We start from the raw sequence: 23067 nt of genomic DNA on the forward strand, positions 1-23067 counted from the left end.
CATGACTATTCTAAATAGCTGTCTGGGTATAGGTAGAAATAACCATCCGCTATGCTACTGAATCGAACATCCATGTTAAAATACTTGAAGCTGATCACACACAATACACCATGACTATTCTAAATAACTATATGGGTACATGTTTAAACAACCATCCTGTATCATACTGAACCGAACATCCAAATTAAAATTCTTCTTAATTACAGAAAGCCAAACTCACAGAATACCAGTTTCATATACATCTGACCATCAGCAACTCGCAAAACGAAATAACCATCATACATACATACTGAGTTGGAATAACTAACAAGAAAAGGAGATGTAATATATACATAACATATTATGTATCCAAAATAGTCTAGGTATTGTCGAACGAGTTTAACAAGGACATGAATCCACCAACTCCTTGCGGACCAATTTGCCGAGCGGGAGCATCCAAATCTATATTTCTGCAAGATTCCACACGCTTGTCCAGAAAGAAACAAACACAAACAAAAACAAGTCATTATCCTATTAATCAACTATGTACTAAAGGTGAAGCTTTAAATTAATTACGATACCTACTGGGGCTGAACTCTTACGCTTTCTCTGCATGGATTTCTTGATCGACTTTTCCAACTCATATCCAAGCCTTTTACCTTTTGGCCGACCCTTTGTGTTTACCTTCGATGGGCCTTGAATGTCCCTTGCAGCCACCACGGACGAAATCTCTGTGTCGATGCTAGTGTGTGCATCAGCGACAGCCTTATTCCGAACCTTGCCACGGTAATCAACTAGCTTGGCCCTTGCATCGTCCAGAGCAACATGCAACATGGCTGCCTCATCATCACCATTCACAAATTCTTGAGCAACGTTGTAGAAGTGTGCCCACAACCCTCTAAATAAGTTGTGGCTCTCATCCGAACGTCTCACGTCGTGGGTACTCTTAATGTAGGTGTACTTGCGCTTTATTTTCTTACTCCAACAATGAAGAACGTAGCATGAAGGAAATTTATTCACTTTGTAAGATGAAAGTACTACAAGACAGTGGCAACGCAACACACCTGAACTCTCAAACAAGTTGCACTCACATTGTACCTCATGAGTCAAACGGTTCAAACGGACGTTGTACGTAACATACCGGGTCTTTTCGCAGGCTAGAATTTCCTATTCCACTTTTATCCAGGCCAAGTCGCCCTGTTCATTAACAGCAAGAATATTGCAATCAGCCTTCTTGGCAAACTCCATTTGGACATCCCTAAACATGTCGTTGGTGTACTCTTGTTGAAATTGTCGCTCGATGGCTGAGCTAGTTGCACATGGGATAAATCCTCTCGAGTCTGCAGCATCGTCCTCCAATTCCTTCTGCTCCTTGTTTCCAAGCACATTGTCGAGCTCGTAGACGAACTGAACCAAACTAGTCTTGGAATGTAAGTATCCACCAAAGAATGAGTGCATACTCTCACTCCTTTGCGTACTCCTCATAGATGCCTAAAATTGACCCTTGAAAAAGATCGGCACCCACATGTGTCAGTGATGAAACAAGTCTACACAAAACATACCACCCAACAATAGAAACCCACATAAAGAACAGATTTTTAGAACAAAATACAAGAGCAGTACATAGCATAACCACCGAGCTTATATGGTATCTTTTGCGTAATATACCATATGCACCAACGGTGGCGTGTATTGGGTATGACCTTCCTAATTGCAAACATGGACCTGTACTGGTCTGTGATGATGCCATATGGTGCAGTTCCCATGTACTTCAGCCATTGCGTGAACACCCACTCGAAGCTAGGGATCTCCTCACTACCTAGCAGAGCACAACCCAATAAAGTAGACTTACCATGGTGGTTCACACCTACGAAAGTGGCGAACGGCAAATCATGCCTAAAGTAAAAACAACCACATTTATTAACATCCAACTAATACAAAATACTACAAATCGTAAAAAATGTGAACGTAATTAATTTTTACCAGTTCGTGTTGTATGTGGTATCAAATGATACCACGTCTCCATAGTACTCATAAGAAGCCCTACACCGTGCATCCACCCAAACTGCAATCCGAAATTTGTAATCGTCATCCACATTTACTGCATAGAAGAAGTTCGGATTCATCTCCTTCATTCGCATGAAGTAATCCAGCATCACCTTGACATCAGCGTTGACATTAGTGGATCGTAGTCTTATTGAGATGTAATTCCTGCCATCCTTCTCGGAGAAGCCCAGGTTCGACGGCCCACCAACCTTATTAGCCAGTGCTAGAAATGTCTTGTTGGGTCGAACTCCCGCCTCATCATTAACCTCAATCATGCATTTCACATGCATGGTCAACTCTCTATTATCGTGGTAATGCACCGCCTTTTTAGTTGAACACGAGTGCGAGTGCCTCAAATCAACCTTCAACAAGATTCAGTCTTTCTTCTATCTGTCAAACTTTGCATATATCTTTGCTCTGCACCACACACCTGCAACCCTGTTCTTCCGTGTAGGTGCTTTGACACAAGATCCACGAAAACCCTCTCGGTTACAATGGATAGATTGGTTAATCGGTTCCTTTGTCATCCTATCAAGATTTATTTTCTGTATCTTACATACGAAACCGACTTTCTTTGCATATGTTGTATAAAAATCCTGAGCCAACTTCAAATGCTCAAACCGGATCCCAACTGTTGGTATTTTGTCTTCGGCAAGGCAACTATGATCCGGTAACTACGAATCAGTTCGAAACAGACATCATTTTATGAACATGAGAATTAATGTTTGATACAAACATGAAGTGCACGAAAAAACAACAATATACTAGAGACCAAACCTCATCAACAAGATCTGTGTCATCACTTCCAAACTCAATAATGTCCGTACATTCTATGGCCTACAATCAAACATACACAAACAAACACAAAAAAAATCCAACTACTTAAATACCGTACTATTAAACAAGTGTCATCTAAAAATATTTTATTCATACTTTTTAAAGGAATATCATTAAAATTTTATTATTATACAGCACTTAACAGAAATCATAACAATGAGAAGTGTACCACATATGAAATACACCTAGGCAACCTAAACCAAATGTTCTTCTATGCTTTGAAAAGCTCCTTAATAACTGCTGTACCCTTTTCCTTTTCCTTACATATGTAGCTAGTTAAATTTTTTGCATGGATGGCATGGGAGCATAGGTACGGCGATTCCATACAATCTCATGGCAACCATGAGCCATAATTTTTCAATAAACACTAAACCTATAATCAACCAATTTCAGTTTAACATATTAAAAAGGTAATATAATATTTTATCGGATCAAGAAAATAAATGGTTCATCTTCATCTTCCATAGAAATTGATCTATAATTTATTACTATTTAACTATTTACAATATTGATGAACCAGAACACCACCAAAAATTTTTTGGACTAAATACCAACAACGATTAAGAATGTTTGGCTTAAAATAATCATCTCATTTATATGAAAATGAACATACGTCCCACTCCACCAACATACATTGCTAACCGTGTTAGACTTTTCACCTTCCACGTCGCAAGAATTGAGAAAATTATCACTTGAATGGATGGTATTGCAGTCGGTGAAGGAATCTGTGGAATGAGAAACTAGTTCAACAAAATTGGACTCCATAGAAGGGGCTATAAGAGGTCACGTAATCTTGAAATGGCAGCCGCAACTCTCCCCTATATTTTGGTGGGCTTCGATGGACTGGACGGTCCGTGTGTTTGTCAGCGGCAGGAAGGAAAAAAAATCATGCGACGGCTGGATTCTCGGTGGTTGGGATAGAGGGAGGCGGGGCCTGGTTTTGGAGGCACGGCGTAGGTTGCGTGGGGGGCGGCAATGGCTTCCGTTCGGTGTGGGGAGGGTGCAACGAGAGAAGAGAGGCTATTTGGAGAGTCTCGGTGGGATAATCCTTATTTTTTAAAATTTTTAAGGTTGATTATTATTAGATATTAATTATTAATGCCACTAATTAAATTTGGTATTATTTTACTGTTTTAACCCTGTTGGTTATATTGTTCCACAACTACATTGGTTACGCATACTTTTTCAAAAACAATAACAGGAAAAAGTTCAAAATATTTGTTTTCTATCTAATAGCATAGTAAATTATGTATTACTAATGTTGTATGTTTTTTTGTTGATGTTAGTTAAAAATATTTTTTATTGATGTTTTTATAATTATTGTCCAAAAAATAATATTTGTCTATGAGAATATAAAGCATTAATTTCCTATTAACACATTAGAATTTAATTTTAATGTACTGTTAGCTAGTGTAAAGTAGTTTTATACATACATTCAATTACGTAACGCCACATCAGCAAAAAAAACTTTCTTTTATGTTAACTGCATAAATGGTCATCCAAATAAAATGGATCTGATTGGATGACTGTGTAAAACATTTTACACTGTCAGTGTATTAAAATTAAACTCTAATATATTATTAAAGGTGAATTCTATCAAACTCTCTCTAAAATAAAGGATAAGTTAAATATATTGCTAAAAAGATATATATTGAATAAAAAAATTATCTAAATAAAATAAATATAGCTCAATGAACATAACATTATCATCATAGAAAATAAAATATTAAAAAATAGTTCAATCCAAATAAAAAAAATTAGACACTGATATGAATATACTAACCACTATCTACAACTAAAATTGTTCTTCCTCTCTCCACCAGCCTAGCCAAGCCAGCATATTCAATCTTGCCCTTACCTCTCAGAGCTGACCAAATTTGTCATTTCATTACAGCTCCTGGAGAATGCAATTTTCATTCAACATTTTGGTAAACGACAAAGCTAACTAATTTACCGAGTTGTATTAAGAACAACGTTGTTCTAACATAGTACATTTATATACCTGATAATTTTTTGTATTTATATACATGATAGTAGTGTTACGTAATGGTTTACTATGATAAGCAACAATTAGAGTAATAACTCCCATGTTAATTTACTATGTATATTTTGACCAAATTAAAATATACATGATGCACCACTATTTCGTGGTACATCTTGTGCTTAATTGAGTGGATTTTATCCACTATTCTCACACTTGTTCATGTAAATTGCATGTTTTACATTTTCCTTCCTAATTCTGTGCTATGATTGAAAACATGTTTTCTGGGCCTTTAAATTACTAACTATTAATCCTCTCTTATTACCATTCGATGCCTTAATATGTGTGTTAAGTGATTTCAGGGTTTATAGGGCAGGAATAGCTTAGAGAATGGAAAGGAAGCATGCAAAAGTGGAAGGAATACAAGAAACTGAAGGAATTGCTAAGCTGTCCAGCCTGACGTCCTAGTACTAAATCGACCATAACTTGAGCTACAGATGTTCAAATGAGGTGGTTCTAGTTGCGTTGGAAAGCTAACATCCGGGGCTTCGCAACGATATATAATTTATCATAGCTGACCCGAAGATAGGTGATGCGCACATGTAGATCACGTGCATGCGTGACCTGGCAAAAACTCAATCCGCGTGAACGCGTGGACGACGCTCACGCGTGACTTTGCCGCATGCTGGACGTATCAAAAATCGCTGGGGGCAATTTCTGGGCTGTTTCTGGCCCAGAAAACATAGATTAGAGGCTATAAAGTAGGGAAATACATTCATTCAAAAACACAACATTCATACAATATTCATAATTCACAATTTTAGGTTTTAGATGTAGTTTTCTAGAGAGAGAGGCTCTCTCCTCTCTCTTAGGATTTAGGATTTCTCTTAATTTTAGGATTGCTTCTTCTCAATTCCAGGTTCAATGTTCCTTTGATTTATGTTTCTCTTCTACTTTTATTTTCTCTATTACTTTAGTTGCTCTATTTCACTTGCTAATTACTTATGTTGCCAAATTGGCTTATGAACTCTTCATGTTAGATTTGAATATTCTATTTAATGCAATTTGAGGTAATTCAGATTTATGATTGCTTTCTTCAATTTATGATATAAATAATTTAGATTTTTCCCCCTTTGCTTTGGTTAAGTAATTGGTGACACTTGAGTTGTCAAACTCAACTGTTGATTGAAAATTGGAATTTGCTGATTGATTTGGATCCCTCTAAAGCTAGTCTTTCCAAAGGAGTTGACTAGGACTTGAGGAATCAAATTAATTAGTCCACTTGACTTTCCCTTATTTAGTAAGGGTTAACTAAGTGGGAGTAATAACAATTCTCATCACACCTGATAAGGATAACTAGGATGGGATTTCCAGTTCTCATACCTTGCCAAGAGTTTTTATAGTTAGTTTGTTTCAATTTCCATTTACTATTGTTGTTTCTTATCTTAAAAAACCCAAAAAGATACTTTTTTTTCCATAACCAATAATAAACACACCTCCCTGCAATTCCTTGAGAGACGACCCGAGGTTTAAATACTTTGGTTATAAATTTTATTGGGTTTTGTTACTTGTGACAACTAAAACTTTTGTACGAAAGGATTCTCTATTGGTTTAGAAACTATACTTACAACGGGAATTTATTTGTGAAAATTTTTTACTGACAGAAAATCAGTTCGTTCAAAATGGCGCCGTTGCCGGGGAATTGCAAACGTATGTCTTATTATTGGTTATTGTAAATATTTGCTTTTTCGTTTCTTTGTTAGTGTTTTTAGTTTTAGGAGTTTATTTTCATTAATTTTCATTAGTTTTTATTTCTTTTGCTACTATGAATTCTCACCCCTCTGGTTTCAAGTTTGGTTCCAATGTTGTTGTAAGGAATGGAAGCTATAATGAGAACAGGCATCAAGGTTGGAAAAATCAAAGATGGGAGGAGCCACAAGAATTTGATCAACCCTCTTGGCAACAACCCCCTCCAATGCGCTATAACCAACAACCATTATATGATGCATACCAAGACAATAGTTATGGTGGACCTTTTTGTGACAACCAACCCCCACCAAATTACTATGGTCAAGAGCCATTCCAGGGTGCATATCTAGATGATGAATATGGTTGACCCCCTTGTAGTTACCAACAAGCCCCGCCATATGCTGATGAACCACCTCTTCAACATAGCTTTGAACCACCATACTCACAAGCCACCTACAACCATTCACCTCCATATGACCCTAATCCTTATCCACCACACCAACCACCATATGAACCATACCCAGAACCACTACCTCAATATTCATCATCTCCATATCCTTATCAAGAAGAACCACCTCCGTATTATGAGCCCTCTCTCCAACAAATGAACCTTCTATCCACCCCAACCTTCATTGGATAACAACACACTCATCTCTAACATCATTGGTCTCACCTCTACACTCCAAAATCTTATATCCCGCATGAACCAACCCTCTACCTCCAATATTCAACCCTCAAGCTCTAGTGCGCTTCCTTTTCAACCACATAATGATCTTTCCATCCCATCACCATCCTCCATGGAAGAGCACCCACATCCATCAATCCAAGAGCAAGATGATCCCAATTATGCTATTGATATGGAACAAGAAAGAAGGAATCATCTTTGCGAATCCATACTTCATAAGAAGCTAGAGGAGGCCCTAAGGGTAGCGGTAGCAGAGACCCTTGAAGACGGAGGAGTGATTAAAGAATTAGTGAAGGAAGACATTAAGGAGGAGTCTGATTTTGTATTAGGGCAAGTGGAGAAGGCCGAATTTATCAAAGAAAAGGAAGTGGTTGAAGACTTAGGAGATGCAGAACCTCCATGGGAAAATCTAGTCATAGAGCCTCCTTCCAAGGTGTTTGATGTTGATGTTGAGGAGGGTGTACAACCTCTAAGGCATATCATGGTTGAAGACTTTGCAGAGGTTGATCAAGAGATGGAGATTAAAGATGAAGAAGCACAGCCTCCCATGCTCTTGGTGAACAATGCAGAAGAGATTGAATTGGAAGAAAGCTACTGATGGGATATTTTTGCGGAAGAAACGAATTTCTCCAAAACACCCAAACTTAACCGGCAAGTGCACCGGGTCGCATCAAGTAATAATAACTCACGGGAGTGAGGTCGATCCCACAGGGATTGAAGGATTGAGCAATTTTAGTTTAGTGGTTGATTTAGTCAAGCGAATCAAGATTTGGTTGAGAGATTTGTGATTTGCAGAATTTAAATTGCATAGAAAGTAAAGGGAATGGGTAATTGGCATGAAATTAAAGAGAACAGGAATTAAAGTGCTGAATCTTAAAGAACAAGAAATTAAATGGCAGAAACTTAGAACGCAAGAAATGTAAATTGCAAAATCTTAAAGTACAAGAAATGTAAATGGCTTGAATTGTAAAGGGAATGGGGAGTTGGATTTGCAGAAATTAAACAAGGAAAAGTAAATTGCAACAAACAGAGAAATAGAAGATGTCTTGAATCAAACCGGATCTTAAACAGAAAAGTAAATGAGCATGGAAAGCAGTAAACAGAGAATATAAAATTGGAATTCAGATCTCAGGACCCAAGAGACTAGAAAACCAAGTCTAGATCTCAATGCCTTCCTAGATCCAACAAGAACAATTGCAAAGGAAATTGTAAATTGCAAAGAAAGTAGATGAAGAAGCAAGTAACCGAAACTGAAATTCAATTAAGCAGAAAATTAAACAAGATCCCAAGGTGAGATTGAAACAGAATTTCTTCAATTCTCCACCCAAAATCCAAGACAAGAAAAGTAAAGAGTGCTGGGCAAGAACAAGGAAGAAGAGAGATCAATTCTCCTCCCAAATTCTCTTCAATTAAACAACAATGCTAAGAAAAATAAAAGTGAGCTCTCAGCAAAATTCTAAAGAAAGCTATTCTGAAAAACTAAAAGGGAAGCTCCCTTAAAAACTTGAATTCTATCTTATTTATACACTTTCTTCAAAAGATCTTCAAGCCTTGAGTTGGGCCTTTGCTCTTGGTGAAATTGGGTTGAGAGAGGCCTTGGTTGATTGCTCTTGGAGTTTGGAGAGGAACCAAAGTGAACCAATTGAACCGGGTTGGAGTTTTGCAAAAGTTTGAGTAAAAGTTTGAGTAAAAGTTTGAGGCTAACTTTTACTCTAACTTTTACTATTAGCCTCCATGCTTTGCTGCTATCCACGTTAGGGCAAAAGTTAGGGGTCTAACTTTTGCTCCAACGTTGGCCTCCTTATGTGTACTTATGGCGCCAACGTTAGCCCAAAAGTTAGAGGCTAATGTTGGCGCAAACTTTTGCTCCCCCTTTGTATTGTTCATGTGCCAACGTTAGCCCAAAAGTTAGAGGCTAACATTGGCGCAAACTTTTGGTGGCCAGGGGGTGTTTTTCTCATGCCAACGTTAGCCACAAAGTTAGGGGCTAACGTTGGCGCAAACTTTTGGTGCCCAGGGGGTGTTTTTCTCATGCCAACGTTAGCCACAAAGTTAGGGGCTAACGTTGGCGCAAACTTTTGGTGCCCAGGGAGTAACTTTCATGTGCCAACGTTAGCCCAAAAGTTAGGGGCTAACGTTGGGGCTAACTTTTCACCCAAAAGTTTGTGCAAAAGTTTGAGGCTAACTTTTGGTCCAGCTTTTTGCTTCCTGGTTCATTTTCACTTATTCCATTGTCCTCTCTTTACTCCTAGCCATTCCTTCTTGCTTCAACCTTTCTTCAAGCTTTCTTCACCTATTATTAATCAACCAAACACATCAAAGCTATGCTCAAAATCATGAGATATTCATTATTTCATAATATATGACAATTATAGCATAAAACCTCATGAAATAGCATGAATTCATACATGGTTGATTAAATCAAAGGAAACATGAAAATCTACCCAATTGGCTTGCTTTTGGCTCAAGAAAGTGCATAATTCAATTGAAAACAAAAGAAAAAGGCTAGTGAAACTAGGCTAAGATGACTTGTCATCACAACACCAAACTTAAAGCTTGCTTGTCCCCAAGCAAGAAATGATTTATTGAGAAGAAAGAATGAAATGGGAGAGGATGTTCATGCTAGTAGAGTGTTATTGATAGTTCATGGGGTTTTATGTGGATATGTACACACTCACCTCTTATTGACTCTTAAGCCTAGAAAGCCTCCTTCAAGCTTCAAGTAACATACTGCTATGACCTCTCATTATTCCTTTATCCTTGGCTATTATCTTGTTCATGAGCTTTATTTGAGTGTCATGTGTAGCAAGTTCATCTTCTTTTCTTTATACTTGACACATTATTCACTATAGACACTTGGCTCACATTCCTTCTTAAAACATTGATGCCCAGCACCTCTTTGGGCTACTAAATGCCTTGTAGTTAGGTTGCTCTTGACAGTGGACTTTCAGCTGATGATCCCGGGTTAGTTAACCCAAGTCACCGAGTGTTGATGCACCCCAAAGAGCTTAGTAGTCCAAGCAGATCCTAATACAAAGACACCACAGGCATATATTCTAAGGTTCAAGATATTGGTGTCCAGCTTTGTTTCTTTTTGTTTTCTTTTGTTCTGCCACTCTTTGGCTGTTTCTTTTTCTCCCCTTTTTTCTTTCTTTTTGTTTTTCTTTCTAACCAAGGATTTTTATTTGATTGAGATTCATAGACAGTAGGCCACTTTATACTTAGAAGGGGACATCCTAGTTCTTTTATTCACTAAAAGTGAGCTATTATACAATCACACATACATACCACCACTTACTTTTATTGTACTTCTATCTAACAGAGAACTATCTCACTTCACATTCAAACATTTCTTTTATTGAATTGAAAATGCAGGGGATAAAGCATGCGTTTTGTTCAGTGAAAGTAAACACACAAGTACACATTTAGACTAGCTTACTTATTGCAAAAAGATAGATTCTACTTGTACTAGATGAACACTTCAGCAAGACATAAATCAAAGCATTTCTCAACAGCAGAAGTTAAGTATAGATACAACCTATCGGTTTGCAGTTCTTTTGTCCTTCCTTCTGTTGTGCCCCTTTTGAGTTATGATGCATAATGTCCTCAAATGGTGGTTAGTTCCCTGCACAATTCTCAAAAGTTGCTTGCTTCTCAAGCCCTTAGGTGACTGGTTAGTATGCATGAATTGAGTGTGGCTTTTAGATTAAATTTGGTTTGGGAACACCAAACTTAATTCTTTGCCACTGTCCCTAATGCAACAGGTTGTACATTTATGAATTCTTTTGGCCTTGCTAAAGGTTATGGAACCAAAACTAAAAAGCAATTAACTGGTTGAATAATTTGTCTGATTGCTTGGAGCTATCATTATGCAAGAGGTGGGAGTATGCTTTTAAATGAGATTTTGGTGGAACACCAAACTTAGAATCCTTCATTCTCCCTTAAATTGTTTTGGTGTGCAACACCAAACTTAGATCCTTGCAATACAGATAAAACTACTCAACCTTTTTATTGAAACAGCTATGAAAAGAAAACTACCTCAGGTTGGGTTGCCTCCCAACAAGCGCTTCTTTATTGTCACTAGCTTGACATCTTATTCTTTGATCATGGAGGCTGAAAAGCATAGTGCCTCAGTTTTTCTCCTCTTACTGTGAACTTCCTTCCGGTCTCCTTTTTGATGATCTCTAGGTGTTCAAGTGAAAGGACCCGGTTCACAGTGTAGTATTCAGATGATTGTGGGGACACCTTCATTGGTTGGGTGTTTAACACCACTTTATCCCCTGGTGAAAAGCCTTCAGTAGGGATCTTCTTGTTTCTCCACCCTCTTGGCCTCTTCTTCTTTTCTTTCTCAAAAGATACTCCCTGCCTTGGTGGTTCCTTATCTAAGATGTTGAATTTCTCATATGGAGGTTTTGGATCCAGTTCTTCCTTGATTTCTTTGGTCTGTTGCACCATCTCTACTTCTTTCAAGCATGGATTTGGAAGTCTTGGAGCTAACTCATTGACTACCTCCTTCAAACTTTGATCTCTGGCCTTATCCTCCGTACACTCTTCTTCTTGAGTGGGCTCATGTGGGGTTTTAAAAACATGGAATGCTAGGTGCTCATCATGCACTCTCAGCAACAATTCCCCTTTTTCAACATCTATCAGTGCTCTGCCCGTAGCAAGAAAAGGCCTCCCTAGGATGATGGGGGTGTTAGGGTCCTCCTCCATATCCAGAATGACAAAATCAGCTGGGAGAAGGAATTTCCCCACTTTTACCAGTACATTCTCTACAACTCCAACTGCTTGCTGGATGAATTTGTCAGCCATTTGAAGGAGTATTCGTGTGGATTTCAGCTCACAAATTCGAAGTTTCCTCATTAGAGACAAAGGCATCAAGTTTAGGCTTGCACCAAGGTCACAGAAGGACTTTTCAATTGTTATGTCTCCTATGGTGCAAGGTATATAAAAACTCCCAGGATCATCTTTCTTCTCTGGTAACTCTCTTTGGAGAATAGCACTACATTCCATTGTCATCTCAATAATTTGTCCTTCTTTTAGGGACTTTTTCTTTGTCAGCACTTCCTTCATAAATTTGGCATACACTGGCATCTGTTCAAGTGCTTCTAAGAAAGGAATATTGATGCTGAGGGTCTTGAATATGTCCAGGAACTTTGAGTATTGCTTATCCTCATTCTCTTTTTTGAACCTCTAAGGGTATGGAAGTTTGGGGATATGTGGCTTCACCCTTTCCTTCTTCTCTTGTAGTTGTGTTTCAAGGATGTCCTTATCTCTCTTTGAGCCTTTTGCATTCTTGATTTTCTGATCCTCTTCACTTCTCTCTTCTGTCTCTTCTTGTGGAACTTCTCTGTTGTGTTCTTCCTGATTGATGGCTTTCTTCTCACTTTCCACTATGATTGCTTTGCACTCCTCCCACTTTGTAGCTTTTCCTTTGTCCTTTGGATTGGAGATTGTATCACTTGGGAGAACATTGGTTGGCCGTTCAGCTTGTTTGGCCAATTGTCCCACTTGTCGTTCAAGGCTCTTCATGGTAGCTTCATTTCTCTCTTGCATTTTGACCAAGCTTTGAGTGGACTGAGCAATTGCTTGTATGGCTGCCTCAAGACTTAAAATTCTACTTTCATGATGGTCTATTGGTGGTATGATGGGGTGGAAAGTGGTTGCTGGAAGTTATTTGTAGGGGTAGAGTGGTAGTTTTGGGGGTTAGATGTTGGTGCGGAAATGCTATTTTGATGAGTTTGTGGATTGTGGTGGGGTGGTTGATATGTATTTTGTGGTTTCTTGTATTGATTATTATTAGCGTTTTGCTGGTCGTGGTTTGAGTAAGTTGTGTTTCTTGAGTTGTTTTGGTTTGAGTTTTTCTGCCACGGTTGCTGGCTGTGGGTGTGGTTATCTCCCCATCTGAGATTTGGATGGTTCTTCCAGGATGGATTGTAGGTGTCATCATAAACCTCATTTTGGCATGAGCCTTGGTTGTGCACATATTGAGGTTGTTCCTGCTGCTGATTGTGGTTTTGGTTGCTTCTTGGGTTGTTTTGATTTGAGTTCCTCTGCCATTTTCATGAGTTGCAAGGAGCCTCCAGCTGAGTGGTCAAGTGATTCTTGAGCCTTTAGGGTGAGTCCTTCATAGAAGTTCTGTAGCTTGTCTCATTCAGTGAACATTTCTGGTGGACATTTCCTCAGCAGAGCCTTGTATCTCTCCCATGCTTCATACAGATTTTCAGCATCTAATTGTGTGAATGTTTGTACCTCGGTTTTCAGCCTGTTAACCCTTTGAGGTGGGTAAAATTTGGCTAGAAATTTAGTCACCAAATCATCCCAGCTAGTGATGCTTCCTTGAGGAAAAGTTTCAAGCCATTGTGCGGCCTTGTCCCTTAATGAGAACGGGAACAGCAGAAGCTTGTAGGTCTCAGGATTCACGCCATTGGACTTGACAGTGTCACAAATCCTTAAGAAGGTAGATAGATGTTGATTTGGATCCTCCAATGGTCCTCCCCCAAACGAGCAGTTGTTTTGGACCAATGTAATGAGTTGTGGCTTTAATTCGAAGTTATTTGCATTGACATTAGGGGTGAGAATGCTGCTTCCATAATGTCTAGCATTTGCAAAGGTATAGGAGGCCAAAACTCTCCTCTGGGGTGGATTGTTATTGTTGTTGTCTGCTCCACCTGGTGGATTGGTTGAATGTTCCTCCATATCTTGGAATTCTTCTTCTGATTCCTCTTCTCCAACAATATTTTTCCCTCTTTCAGCTCTTCTTAAACTTCTAAGAGTTCTTTCGTCTTGTTCATGAAAGATGGGTGTATTTCTTCTTGTACCTGACATACAAGCAGAACATAAGAAACACACAAACCGGTGACACTTCAATCTATTGCTAGAATGAAGTTTTAGTTAGCTTAAGCAAAAATTCAAACAGTTAGTGGGTTAGCCAAAAATTAAAGAAACAGGAAATAAAAATGCTAGATTTAGATCACCACCTCACTTAATCATTGTCAATCTAATCAATCCCCGGCAACGGCGCCAAAAACTTGATGGGATATTTTCGCGGAAGAAACGAATTTCTCCAAAACACCCAAACTTAACCGGCAAGTGCACCGGGTCGCATCAAGTAATAATAACTCACGGGAGTGAGGTCGATCCCATAGGGATTGAAGGATTGAGCAATTTTAGTTTAGTGGTTGATTTAGTCAAGCGAATCAAGATTTGGTTGAGAGATTTGTGATTTGCAGAATTTAAATTGCATAGAAAGTAAAGGGAATGGGTAATTGGCATGAAATTAAAGAGAACAGGAATTAAAGTGCTGAATCTTAAAGAACAAGAAATTAAATGGCAGAAACTTAGAACGCAAGAAATGTAAATTGCAAAATCTTAAAGTGCAAGAAATGTAAATGGCTTGAATTGTAAAGGGAATGGGGAGTTGGATTTGCAGAAATTAAACAAGGAAAAGTAAATTGCAACAAACAGAGAAATAGAAGATGTCTTGAATCAAACCGGATCTTAAACAGGAAAGTAAATGAGCATGGAAAGCAGTAAACAGAGAATGTAAAATTGGAATTCAGATCTCAGGACCCAAGAGACTAGAAAACCAAGTCTAGATCTCAATGCCTTCCTAGATCCAACAAGAACAATTGCAAAGGAAATTGTAAATTGCAAAGAAAGTAGATGAAGAAGCAAGTAACCGAAACTGAAATTCAATTAAGCAGAAAATTAAACAAGATCCCAAGGTGAGATTGAAACAGAATTTCTTCAATTCTCCACCCAAAATCCAAGACAAGAAAAGTAAAGAGTGCTGGGCAAGAACAAGGAAGAAGAGAGATCAATTCTCCTCCCAAATTCTCTTCAATTAAACAACAATGCTAAGAAAAATAAAAGTGAGCTCTCAGCAAAATTCTAAAGAAAGCTATTCTGAAAAACTAAAAGGGAAGCTCCCTTAAAAACTTGAATTCTATCTTATTTATACACTTTCTTCAAAAGATCTTCAAGCCTTGAGTTGGGCCTTTGCTCTTGGTAGAATTGGGTTGAGAGAGGCCTTGGTTGATTGCTCTTGGAGTTTGGAGAGGAACCAAAGTGAACCAATTGAACCGGGTTGGAGTTTTGCAAAAATTTGAGTAAAAGTTTGAGTAAAAGTTTGAGGCTAACTTTTACTCTAACTTTTACTATCAGCCTCCATGCTTTGCTGCTATCCACGTTAGGGCAAAAGTTAGGGGTCTAACTTTTGCTCCAACGTTGGCCTCCTTATGTGTACTTATGGCGCCAACGTTAGCCCAAAAGTTAGAGGCTAACGTTGGCGCAAACTTTTGCTCCCCCTTTGTATTGTTCATGTGCCAACGTTAGCCCAAAAGTTAGAGGCTAACGTTGGCGCAAACTTTTGGGGGCCAGGGGGTGTTTTTCTCATGCCAACCTTAGCCACAAAGTTAGGGGCTAACGTTGGCGCAAACTTTTGGTGCCCAGGGGGTGTTTTTCTCATGCCAACGTTAGCCACAAAGTTAGGGGCTAACGTTGGCGCAAACTTTTGGTGCCCAGGGAGTAACTTTCATGTGCCAACGTTAGCCCAAAAGTTAGGGGCTAACGTTGGGGCTAACTTTTCACCCAAAAGTTTGTGCAAAAGTTTGAGGCTAACTTTTGGTCCAGCTTTTTGCTTCCTGGTTCATTTTCACTTATTCCATTGTCCTCTCTTTACTCCTAGCCATTCCTTCTTGCTTCAACCTTTCTTCAAGCTTTCTTCACCTATCATTAATCAACCAAACACATCAAAGCTATGCTCAAAATCATGAGATATTCATTCTTTCATAATATATGACAATTATAGCATAAAACCTCATGAAATAGCATGAATTCATACATGGTTGATTAAATCAAAGGAAACATGAAAATCTACCCAATTGGCTTGCTTTTGGCTCAAGAAAGTGCATAATTCAATTGAAAACAAAAGAAAAAGGCTAGTGAAACTAGGCTAAGATGACTTGTCATCAGCTACCAAGAGGAAGAGGTTGAAATTGAAGAAGCTTACAAGGAGGTGGAAGAATTCAAAGAAGAGCACAAGAGAGTGGAGCTTGCAAGATCATTAGAAACACCTCTTCCAAAGCCATTACCATCCAATACAACATTCAAGTGGGTAAAATTCTTATCCTTGACCTTTACTTTCCCACTTGAATATGGTTTACTTGAGACAGATGGTTAACTTAGAGCTCTTTGTGGCATTAAGAGTAAGAAGGAGATGGTTAGTGGTAGGAGTTGTCAGGCAAGGTTCAAAATGGTTGTACGCTCCAAGTTGAAGTGCAAGATTGGTGTAGAGCTCGATAGAATGGGTCTAGGAAGTCGTTTGGGTACTTCATTGAGAATTCAAATTGCTTGCCACCCGGTTGAAACAATGGTAATCCACTTCAAGACGGGTGTAGAAACAAGATTTGGGATCCGGGCATACAATAGGATTAATTATGGGAGCTCAAAGCTTGTGAAGAACTCCATCAAAGCTTGAGAAATTTACCTAGTATTGATAGAGCTTATTGGAAATCCAAGCATTGGTGGAAGTTTCAGGATGAGTTCAAGTACAAGCCACCATGACAAGGAGCTCACCAAATGTCCAACTTAAGGACTTTAACCAAAAGTGCTAGGTAGGAGACAACCCACCATGGTATAATCGTCTCTTTTTATTCTTAGTTTTATTTTATTTTAATTTTATCAGTGTTAATTCGTAAATTCTGCATCATCATCTGCAATCTATATTCTGCATTCTCTATATATAAAGCGCGTCCCACGCGTGCGCGTGAACCACGCGCACGCGTCACATACGACGCTAAACCATACAGAAAGTTACGCGAGAGACGCGCAGGAGGGGTGCGTGGCGCACAGGCCACCCCACGCATACGGGTACGCGTGGGCATGAAAAATTGGCATAAAAGCGTGTTAAACAGAGAGTTGTGCTGGTCTGGGGCTGGTACTGTGCTAGAGGTACAAAATCACCCACGCGTACGCGTCCCTGACGCGTGTGCATCATTTCGCTTTCAGACCACCCACGCGTACGCATAGGCTACACTTACGCGTCAAACGGCCAACTCAGTGTCCACGTCACGCGTACGCATCGCGCCCCGTTTCTAAATTCTTACTTCTTTCTTCCCTCCTTTCTACTTCTTTCTTCCCTCTTTCTTACTTTCTTCTTCTTCATCTTTTTAACCTCTCATCCCTCTTCACTTTCATTCATTGCATTTTAATTTTTTGCATATTATTATCTCCTTTTCTAAATTTATTATTTTTCCGTTGGTGTTAAATTTTCTTATTCAACTGTTACATCTTTTCTTGAATTATTCTGGTGCTTCATGACTTATTTTATTCTGATTGGGTATTATTATTCATAAGTCAATGCTATTCTTTTATGATACTTGCATTCCATTTGCATTGATATGCACTTATATTATCTTGCATTACCCACTCCCTCTCCCCCATTTGTTGCAATTTTTGCACTATTAATATGCCATTTGCTTCTAATGTTTTCTCACTTGCATGTTGTAGCTACCATGTAATTGAGACCCTCATTATTTGGCATTAACCCAATCATATTTTATTTGTTTTGTTATCTTTATTTCTGGGTTACTTTTCTTCTTTTCCTCTTCTTTCAGGATGGCCACCAAAAAAAAGGGAAAGGAAAAGCTTCTAAATGGGGAGACAAACAAGTCCATCTGCACAATCCTTGGAGAAAAGCATCAGTTGGAGCCACCCATCCACTTGTACATCTTAGCATGCACCGAAGACGGTGCAATCTTTAAGTGTGGGGAGGTCGATACCGACTTCCGTGGGTTAGTTATTTCCTTCTCAAACACCAATATTTTATTTTCTTTGTTCATTATTGCATTTGCATGTTTGATTGCATATTTGTTTGATTTTGTGCATATTTTACCACTTGGTTGAAGTAATATTTTCTTTTTCAAGAAACTCTTTATAGCATTTCACTAATTTGAATTAAACTTTTTGAAAAACTTGTTTGAAGAAATTTTAATTTGGAACTTGGTTTAGAGCTCGAACACACAAAACCTGTGAGATTCTTGAGCTTATTTGAATTGGTTGCATTTTACCAACCAATATTTTATTTTTGGTGTGTGTTTTTCTCTCTAAAATTGTGATGTTTGTCTTGCTTAATTCTATATTTCCATGGTTTGATGTATGCATGCACTTATATGATTGAGGCCTTGTTTCACTAAGCTTACATACCCATATGGCCTTATCCTTTCATTATCCTTTGCAAACCAATTTGAGCCTATTTTACCCCTTTTATTCTTTCACTACAAGAAAAAAGGCCTATGGCCACGCTTTTTTCTTGCCACGCTTCAAAAGCGTGGCCAAAAGTGGTCAATGGCCACGCTTTTATGAGGGTGGCGATAGATTAGAGATTTGGCCACTTTTTTTTTGCCACGCTTCAAAAGCGTGGCGAAAAAGATCAATGGCCACGCTTTTGTAAGGGTGGCAATTGATTAGAGAAACGGCCACGTTTTTTTTCTGCCACGCTTCAAAAGCGTGGCCATAAAGAGAAACAAGGGCGTTTTAAAAGCGTGGCGACAGGGTTTCATTACGGCCACGCTTACAAAACGTGGCCATATCCTGGTACTCTTTTGGCATGCTTTAAAAGCGTGGCCAAAAGTTTTTTTTCTGCCACGCTTCGAAAGCGTGGCCGTAGAGTGAAACAGCGACATTTTATAAGCGTGGCCAGAGGGTCCCAACCCATTGACTATAACCCGGCCCCAAACCCGGTCCCCAACCCGGTCCCCAACCTATTGACACTAACCCTAATCTTCGAAAACCACTCTTTCACCTTCGAAACCACTCGCCTGGAAGAGCTCCTCCCAACCTTCACCCTTCGCCCTTCGCCCTTCGCCGTCGTCACTCGAAACCACTTCTTCTTCATCTTCTTAATCTTCATCTTCGTCTTCATACTCTTCTTCTCTTTCTTGTTCTTCTACCAATCTTTCTGGATCTCTCTGTTCACCTTCGAGCTCCACCAAACATGGGCGACGGCAAGGTCAAGCTCGCCGACGATCTCTTCTCCTCCAAGCCCTCCGATTCCAAAGGTCTGATCGATTTTCCCTTCCAACGCTTCTTTTTTTTATTTTCTCGATTTTTTCTGTTGTTTTTACTTTTAGGGCTTTCCCTTTCCATTTTCATTTTCCCCTGATTCGTTCTCTCTGTCAATCGCATGCTCAACACGCATGTTCCTTCTTGGTCACAATATTAGCGTTGTTTGCGATGCTGTGGACGTACATGGTTTTTTTATGGAATGAAAAAGCCACAAAGGTGCACTCTGTTTTGGTTATGACTTGAGCATTGTTTCAGTTTGGGCTAAAATCGGAAAAAAATAGTGAGCACTCTGTTTTTGTTGTTGCTTCCATAGTTCAACTAGTTGATTTGTTCTCTTTGTTTGGTTCTTATCTGTTTTGATTTTAATTACATATAATGTTGATTTGTTATCCACCTCATGACTTGTTAGTTTCTTGTTGTTGGCCTATTATTTCTAAGTATCTAAGTTCTGTTCATCCAAAAAACACCAACCCCATTCATAATAACTCTCTAACCTACCATCCATTCCTACAACAGAAATTTAAGAGCACAACCTGTTTGAGAAAAGGTTTCACAGAAAATGAAACACGAGCCTCTTCATTTGTAACATAACACCATCTCTACTGTTATAGAGACTCTATATTATTGTGGCTGAGAAAAAAAAAACACTTATACATATCAATATTTTTGGCAATGGAAGATTCAAGCAAGATACTAAGAAGATCTATTAATTGTTTTCTTCAAAACTATCACTATTTTACCTCAACAGTAAATGCGGTAAATCATTTTATTGTGAAGCAACTTCTCATTTTAGTTTTCGTGATTTTTCATGCCTAAACCTAACAGGGCTAAAGCTCAGGATTCTTGATTATATAGATGTTTAAACTCTGGAGTATCTTTCTCTAACAATAGCTATATCACCTAATATTTGACTTAAATGTGAAATGAAACCATGATAAGCATATGCATATAGGCATCGCTCGAGTTATTGTCATTCTAGTCGCTCAATTCAGCTTAGTCAAGCTATTGGTTCTATCCAAGCAATTGCCAAGGCATCAAAAGATCAAATTCTGGAGAACACAAACCTTTCTGCTGAGAAGGCAGAGATGATTTCAAGGTTTCTGAGGGACTCCAAGTTTTACTCTTCTCCCAAGTTTTACAACAATAAATAATAATGGAAAGTGAGTATCTCCTTCTAATTCCTTTATCTGGTTAGCTTCAATGAGTCAACACATAAGGTATTAACTGATTATCAAGCTGCTGCAGTGACTCTCTTAGCGCTATTATCAGCTGCACCTGGTGATGTGAGTATTACTTATCATGCTTGCTTGCTTGTTGCATTTTGTTCATCTATTGGCTAAGCTTGATTTTAGAATAATAATGTTCATCTCTTGGTTGCTATTCTTGATTCTTGATTTTCGTTATGATTTTTTACTGCTTCTATTTTTTCCTGTTTTGTACTTGATTTTTGGTTCTTGATTTTTCCCTGCATCTATTTTTCATTGCTCATTTCTGTTCTTGATTTTTGTTCTTGTATTCTGTCTGCATCTATTTTTCACTGTCAGTTTCTGTTCTGTTCTTGATTCTTGATTTTTGTTGATTTTTCTATCTGTAAAGTTATGAATTTTGGACTATTCTGTTTTAATATATCTATTGCTAACATTTTGAACTTGTTCTTCTGATCCTAATGCATTGGCCAAATGGCAGATACTCAACCGATTGCATGATAGAAATGAGACTATGTACTATACGGTATGTTCAGAGTTTTCTGCCTCATTCCTTTGTTAACTAACCAATTTAGGCAGAGATATTGATTGATGATTATTTAGCTTTCAATATTTTCCGTCCTTACAAAATGATGAAGAAAGTGATCAAGGTCTCTATAACATGTGGCATGTAAAACTGCATAGAATTTAAGACAAAATGGTATGCTACTGTTCCAACTAACATTTGCTGTTCTTGAGATGTCAAAATATAATGTCACTCTACGTCACTAGCAGAATCCCAACTTGGTTTGGGGGCACTGAATGATGCAGCTCACTTCCCACATGCAAGATTTAGTTTAACTGTTCAAGTCAGTTAGAAAATGATCCCACATTCAGTTATATCAACCGAAAAAGAATCAGGCCTATTAGTAGAATTGAATGGAACTGAGTAATTCAACTCATTATTACATTTGTCATCGAATTCTATTGAGACTCAAACTCTTTTTCCCTTTCCCTTCCTCTCATTCCCTTCTTCTTCTTCCTACCCTAGACCCTAAACATTTACCTTACAGAAAAGTATAGGTTTTTAAAGGTAGTGTAACATTGGAAAATGAATTTCCAGGATGCATGAGCAGCAGAAAAGCATTATTATCAACAGAGCATTAATAAAGAGGGTAAAACAAGATATAAAAGCTGTGAGTAAATGTAATTTAGAATAAATTGAGAGATAAAGCAGGCACAGGAAGTTTGGTTTTGGTGTGAACTTTGTTTCAGTTGTGCCATGTGTGTGTTCCGAGTTTTGGTTAACTTTTTCTTTCTTTGATAGGCGAGGGTTTTGGAATTGTTCAATGTATATTGTGTGTTTAGTCAAATTGAATTGCTGATATATGCAGAGAGTGTGCTATCCTGCAATACCAATGGAAGCCCTGTCATCAGTGGGGTCTGCAATAGAAAACTGTTTAATTTAATTTTAAGCTGCGCAGGTTTAGCTTTTGAATGCATTATTTTAGCTATCAAATTTAATTTTGTTAAGAAAATTGCTTACCCTGTCTCTGTTTCTGTTGCTGTTCTCATTTACTTCAGATTATAATTAAAATTGCTGCCGAGAATGGTGTTCGAAAAATTTTGATTGGACAGTAAGTATCTTAATCATTTGAATTTTTCAATGAATCTTTCTAAAACAAATATGAAGAACTTTGTAACACAAGATGGCAGTAAATGACATCATCATAAGGATAAAAAATCTTTGATGGACTAGTGCATCACCTTATTGTTCACAATCCTCTAGTGTGTATTATTATTAGCATGACTCTCTTAATAGAAATTTAGGACAACTTATCTTTCTAATACGGGAAGGTATATTGTCAACACCAGCTATTCCTGCTGTGATAAGGAAGCAGAAGGCAAGCCAATCTAATTAACCCCTTTTTATCTTAGTCCTGGTGCGTTGGGTTATTTTTTGCTGTAAAATATGTAATGATTCCTATTTATTGATTGATTTATTATGTTTGCAGACTGATTTGAGGTTCCAGAACCTTGCTGTCCTTGCTTTCCACAAAGCTGCTGAAGCCTACTTGGTTGGTTTGTTTGAGGACACCAACTTGTGTGCCATCCATGCCAAAAGGTCACCGTAATGCCCAAAGACATTCAACTTGCTCGCCGCATCCGTGGTGAACATGCTTAGGCTGATTGATTTCATGCTTCTTGATCGCTTCGGAATACACCTTGTGTTACTAGTTTAGTATTGTTCAAGTTTCCTATGCCATTGTATAGTTCTTGACAACCTTTTAGGTTTCAATTGATGTCTTTAGAATGATTATTTTGGTTATGGTACAGTAGATCATAGAAAGATACTACAAATGGAATGATTTGATTACTGGTGTAAGACAGTTTATTTTGGATTTAGCTCTTAATAATTAATATTAACTTTGATACAATTCTGAATGTGTTGGGTATTTGATATGTGAACTTCAGTAGAATTTCTTTCTCAACATGACAGCAATGATAGAGCTTTGTAATTTAACGGTCGTATCTCT

At 38.2% G+C, this 23067-nt stretch overlaps 1 protein-coding gene across 1 annotated transcript; it reads right to left on the reverse strand.

Moving 5' to 3' along the window:
• Window positions 1–2411: 2411 nt before the first annotated feature.
• Window positions 2412–19176, reverse strand: LOC148576650 (uncharacterized). Its single transcript, XM_088502765.1, has 5 exons — window positions 19057–19176; window positions 3476–3602; window positions 3177–3235; window positions 2803–2862; window positions 2412–2699 (listed from the first exon to the last, which is right to left on the reverse strand). Exons 1-5 carry the CDS (start codon window positions 19174–19176, stop codon window positions 2412–2414), a joined length of 654 nt encoding a protein of 217 aa, XP_088358891.1.
• Window positions 19177–23067: the final 3891 nt, after the last annotated feature.

The sequence above is a fragment of the Arachis ipaensis genome, chromosome B1 (assembly GCF_059453495.1).
Source record: "Arachis ipaensis isolate K30076 ecotype BB chromosome B1, ASM5945349v1, whole genome shotgun sequence".
In the NCBI taxonomy this organism is placed as follows: domain Eukaryota; kingdom Viridiplantae; phylum Streptophyta; class Magnoliopsida; order Fabales; family Fabaceae; genus Arachis; species Arachis ipaensis.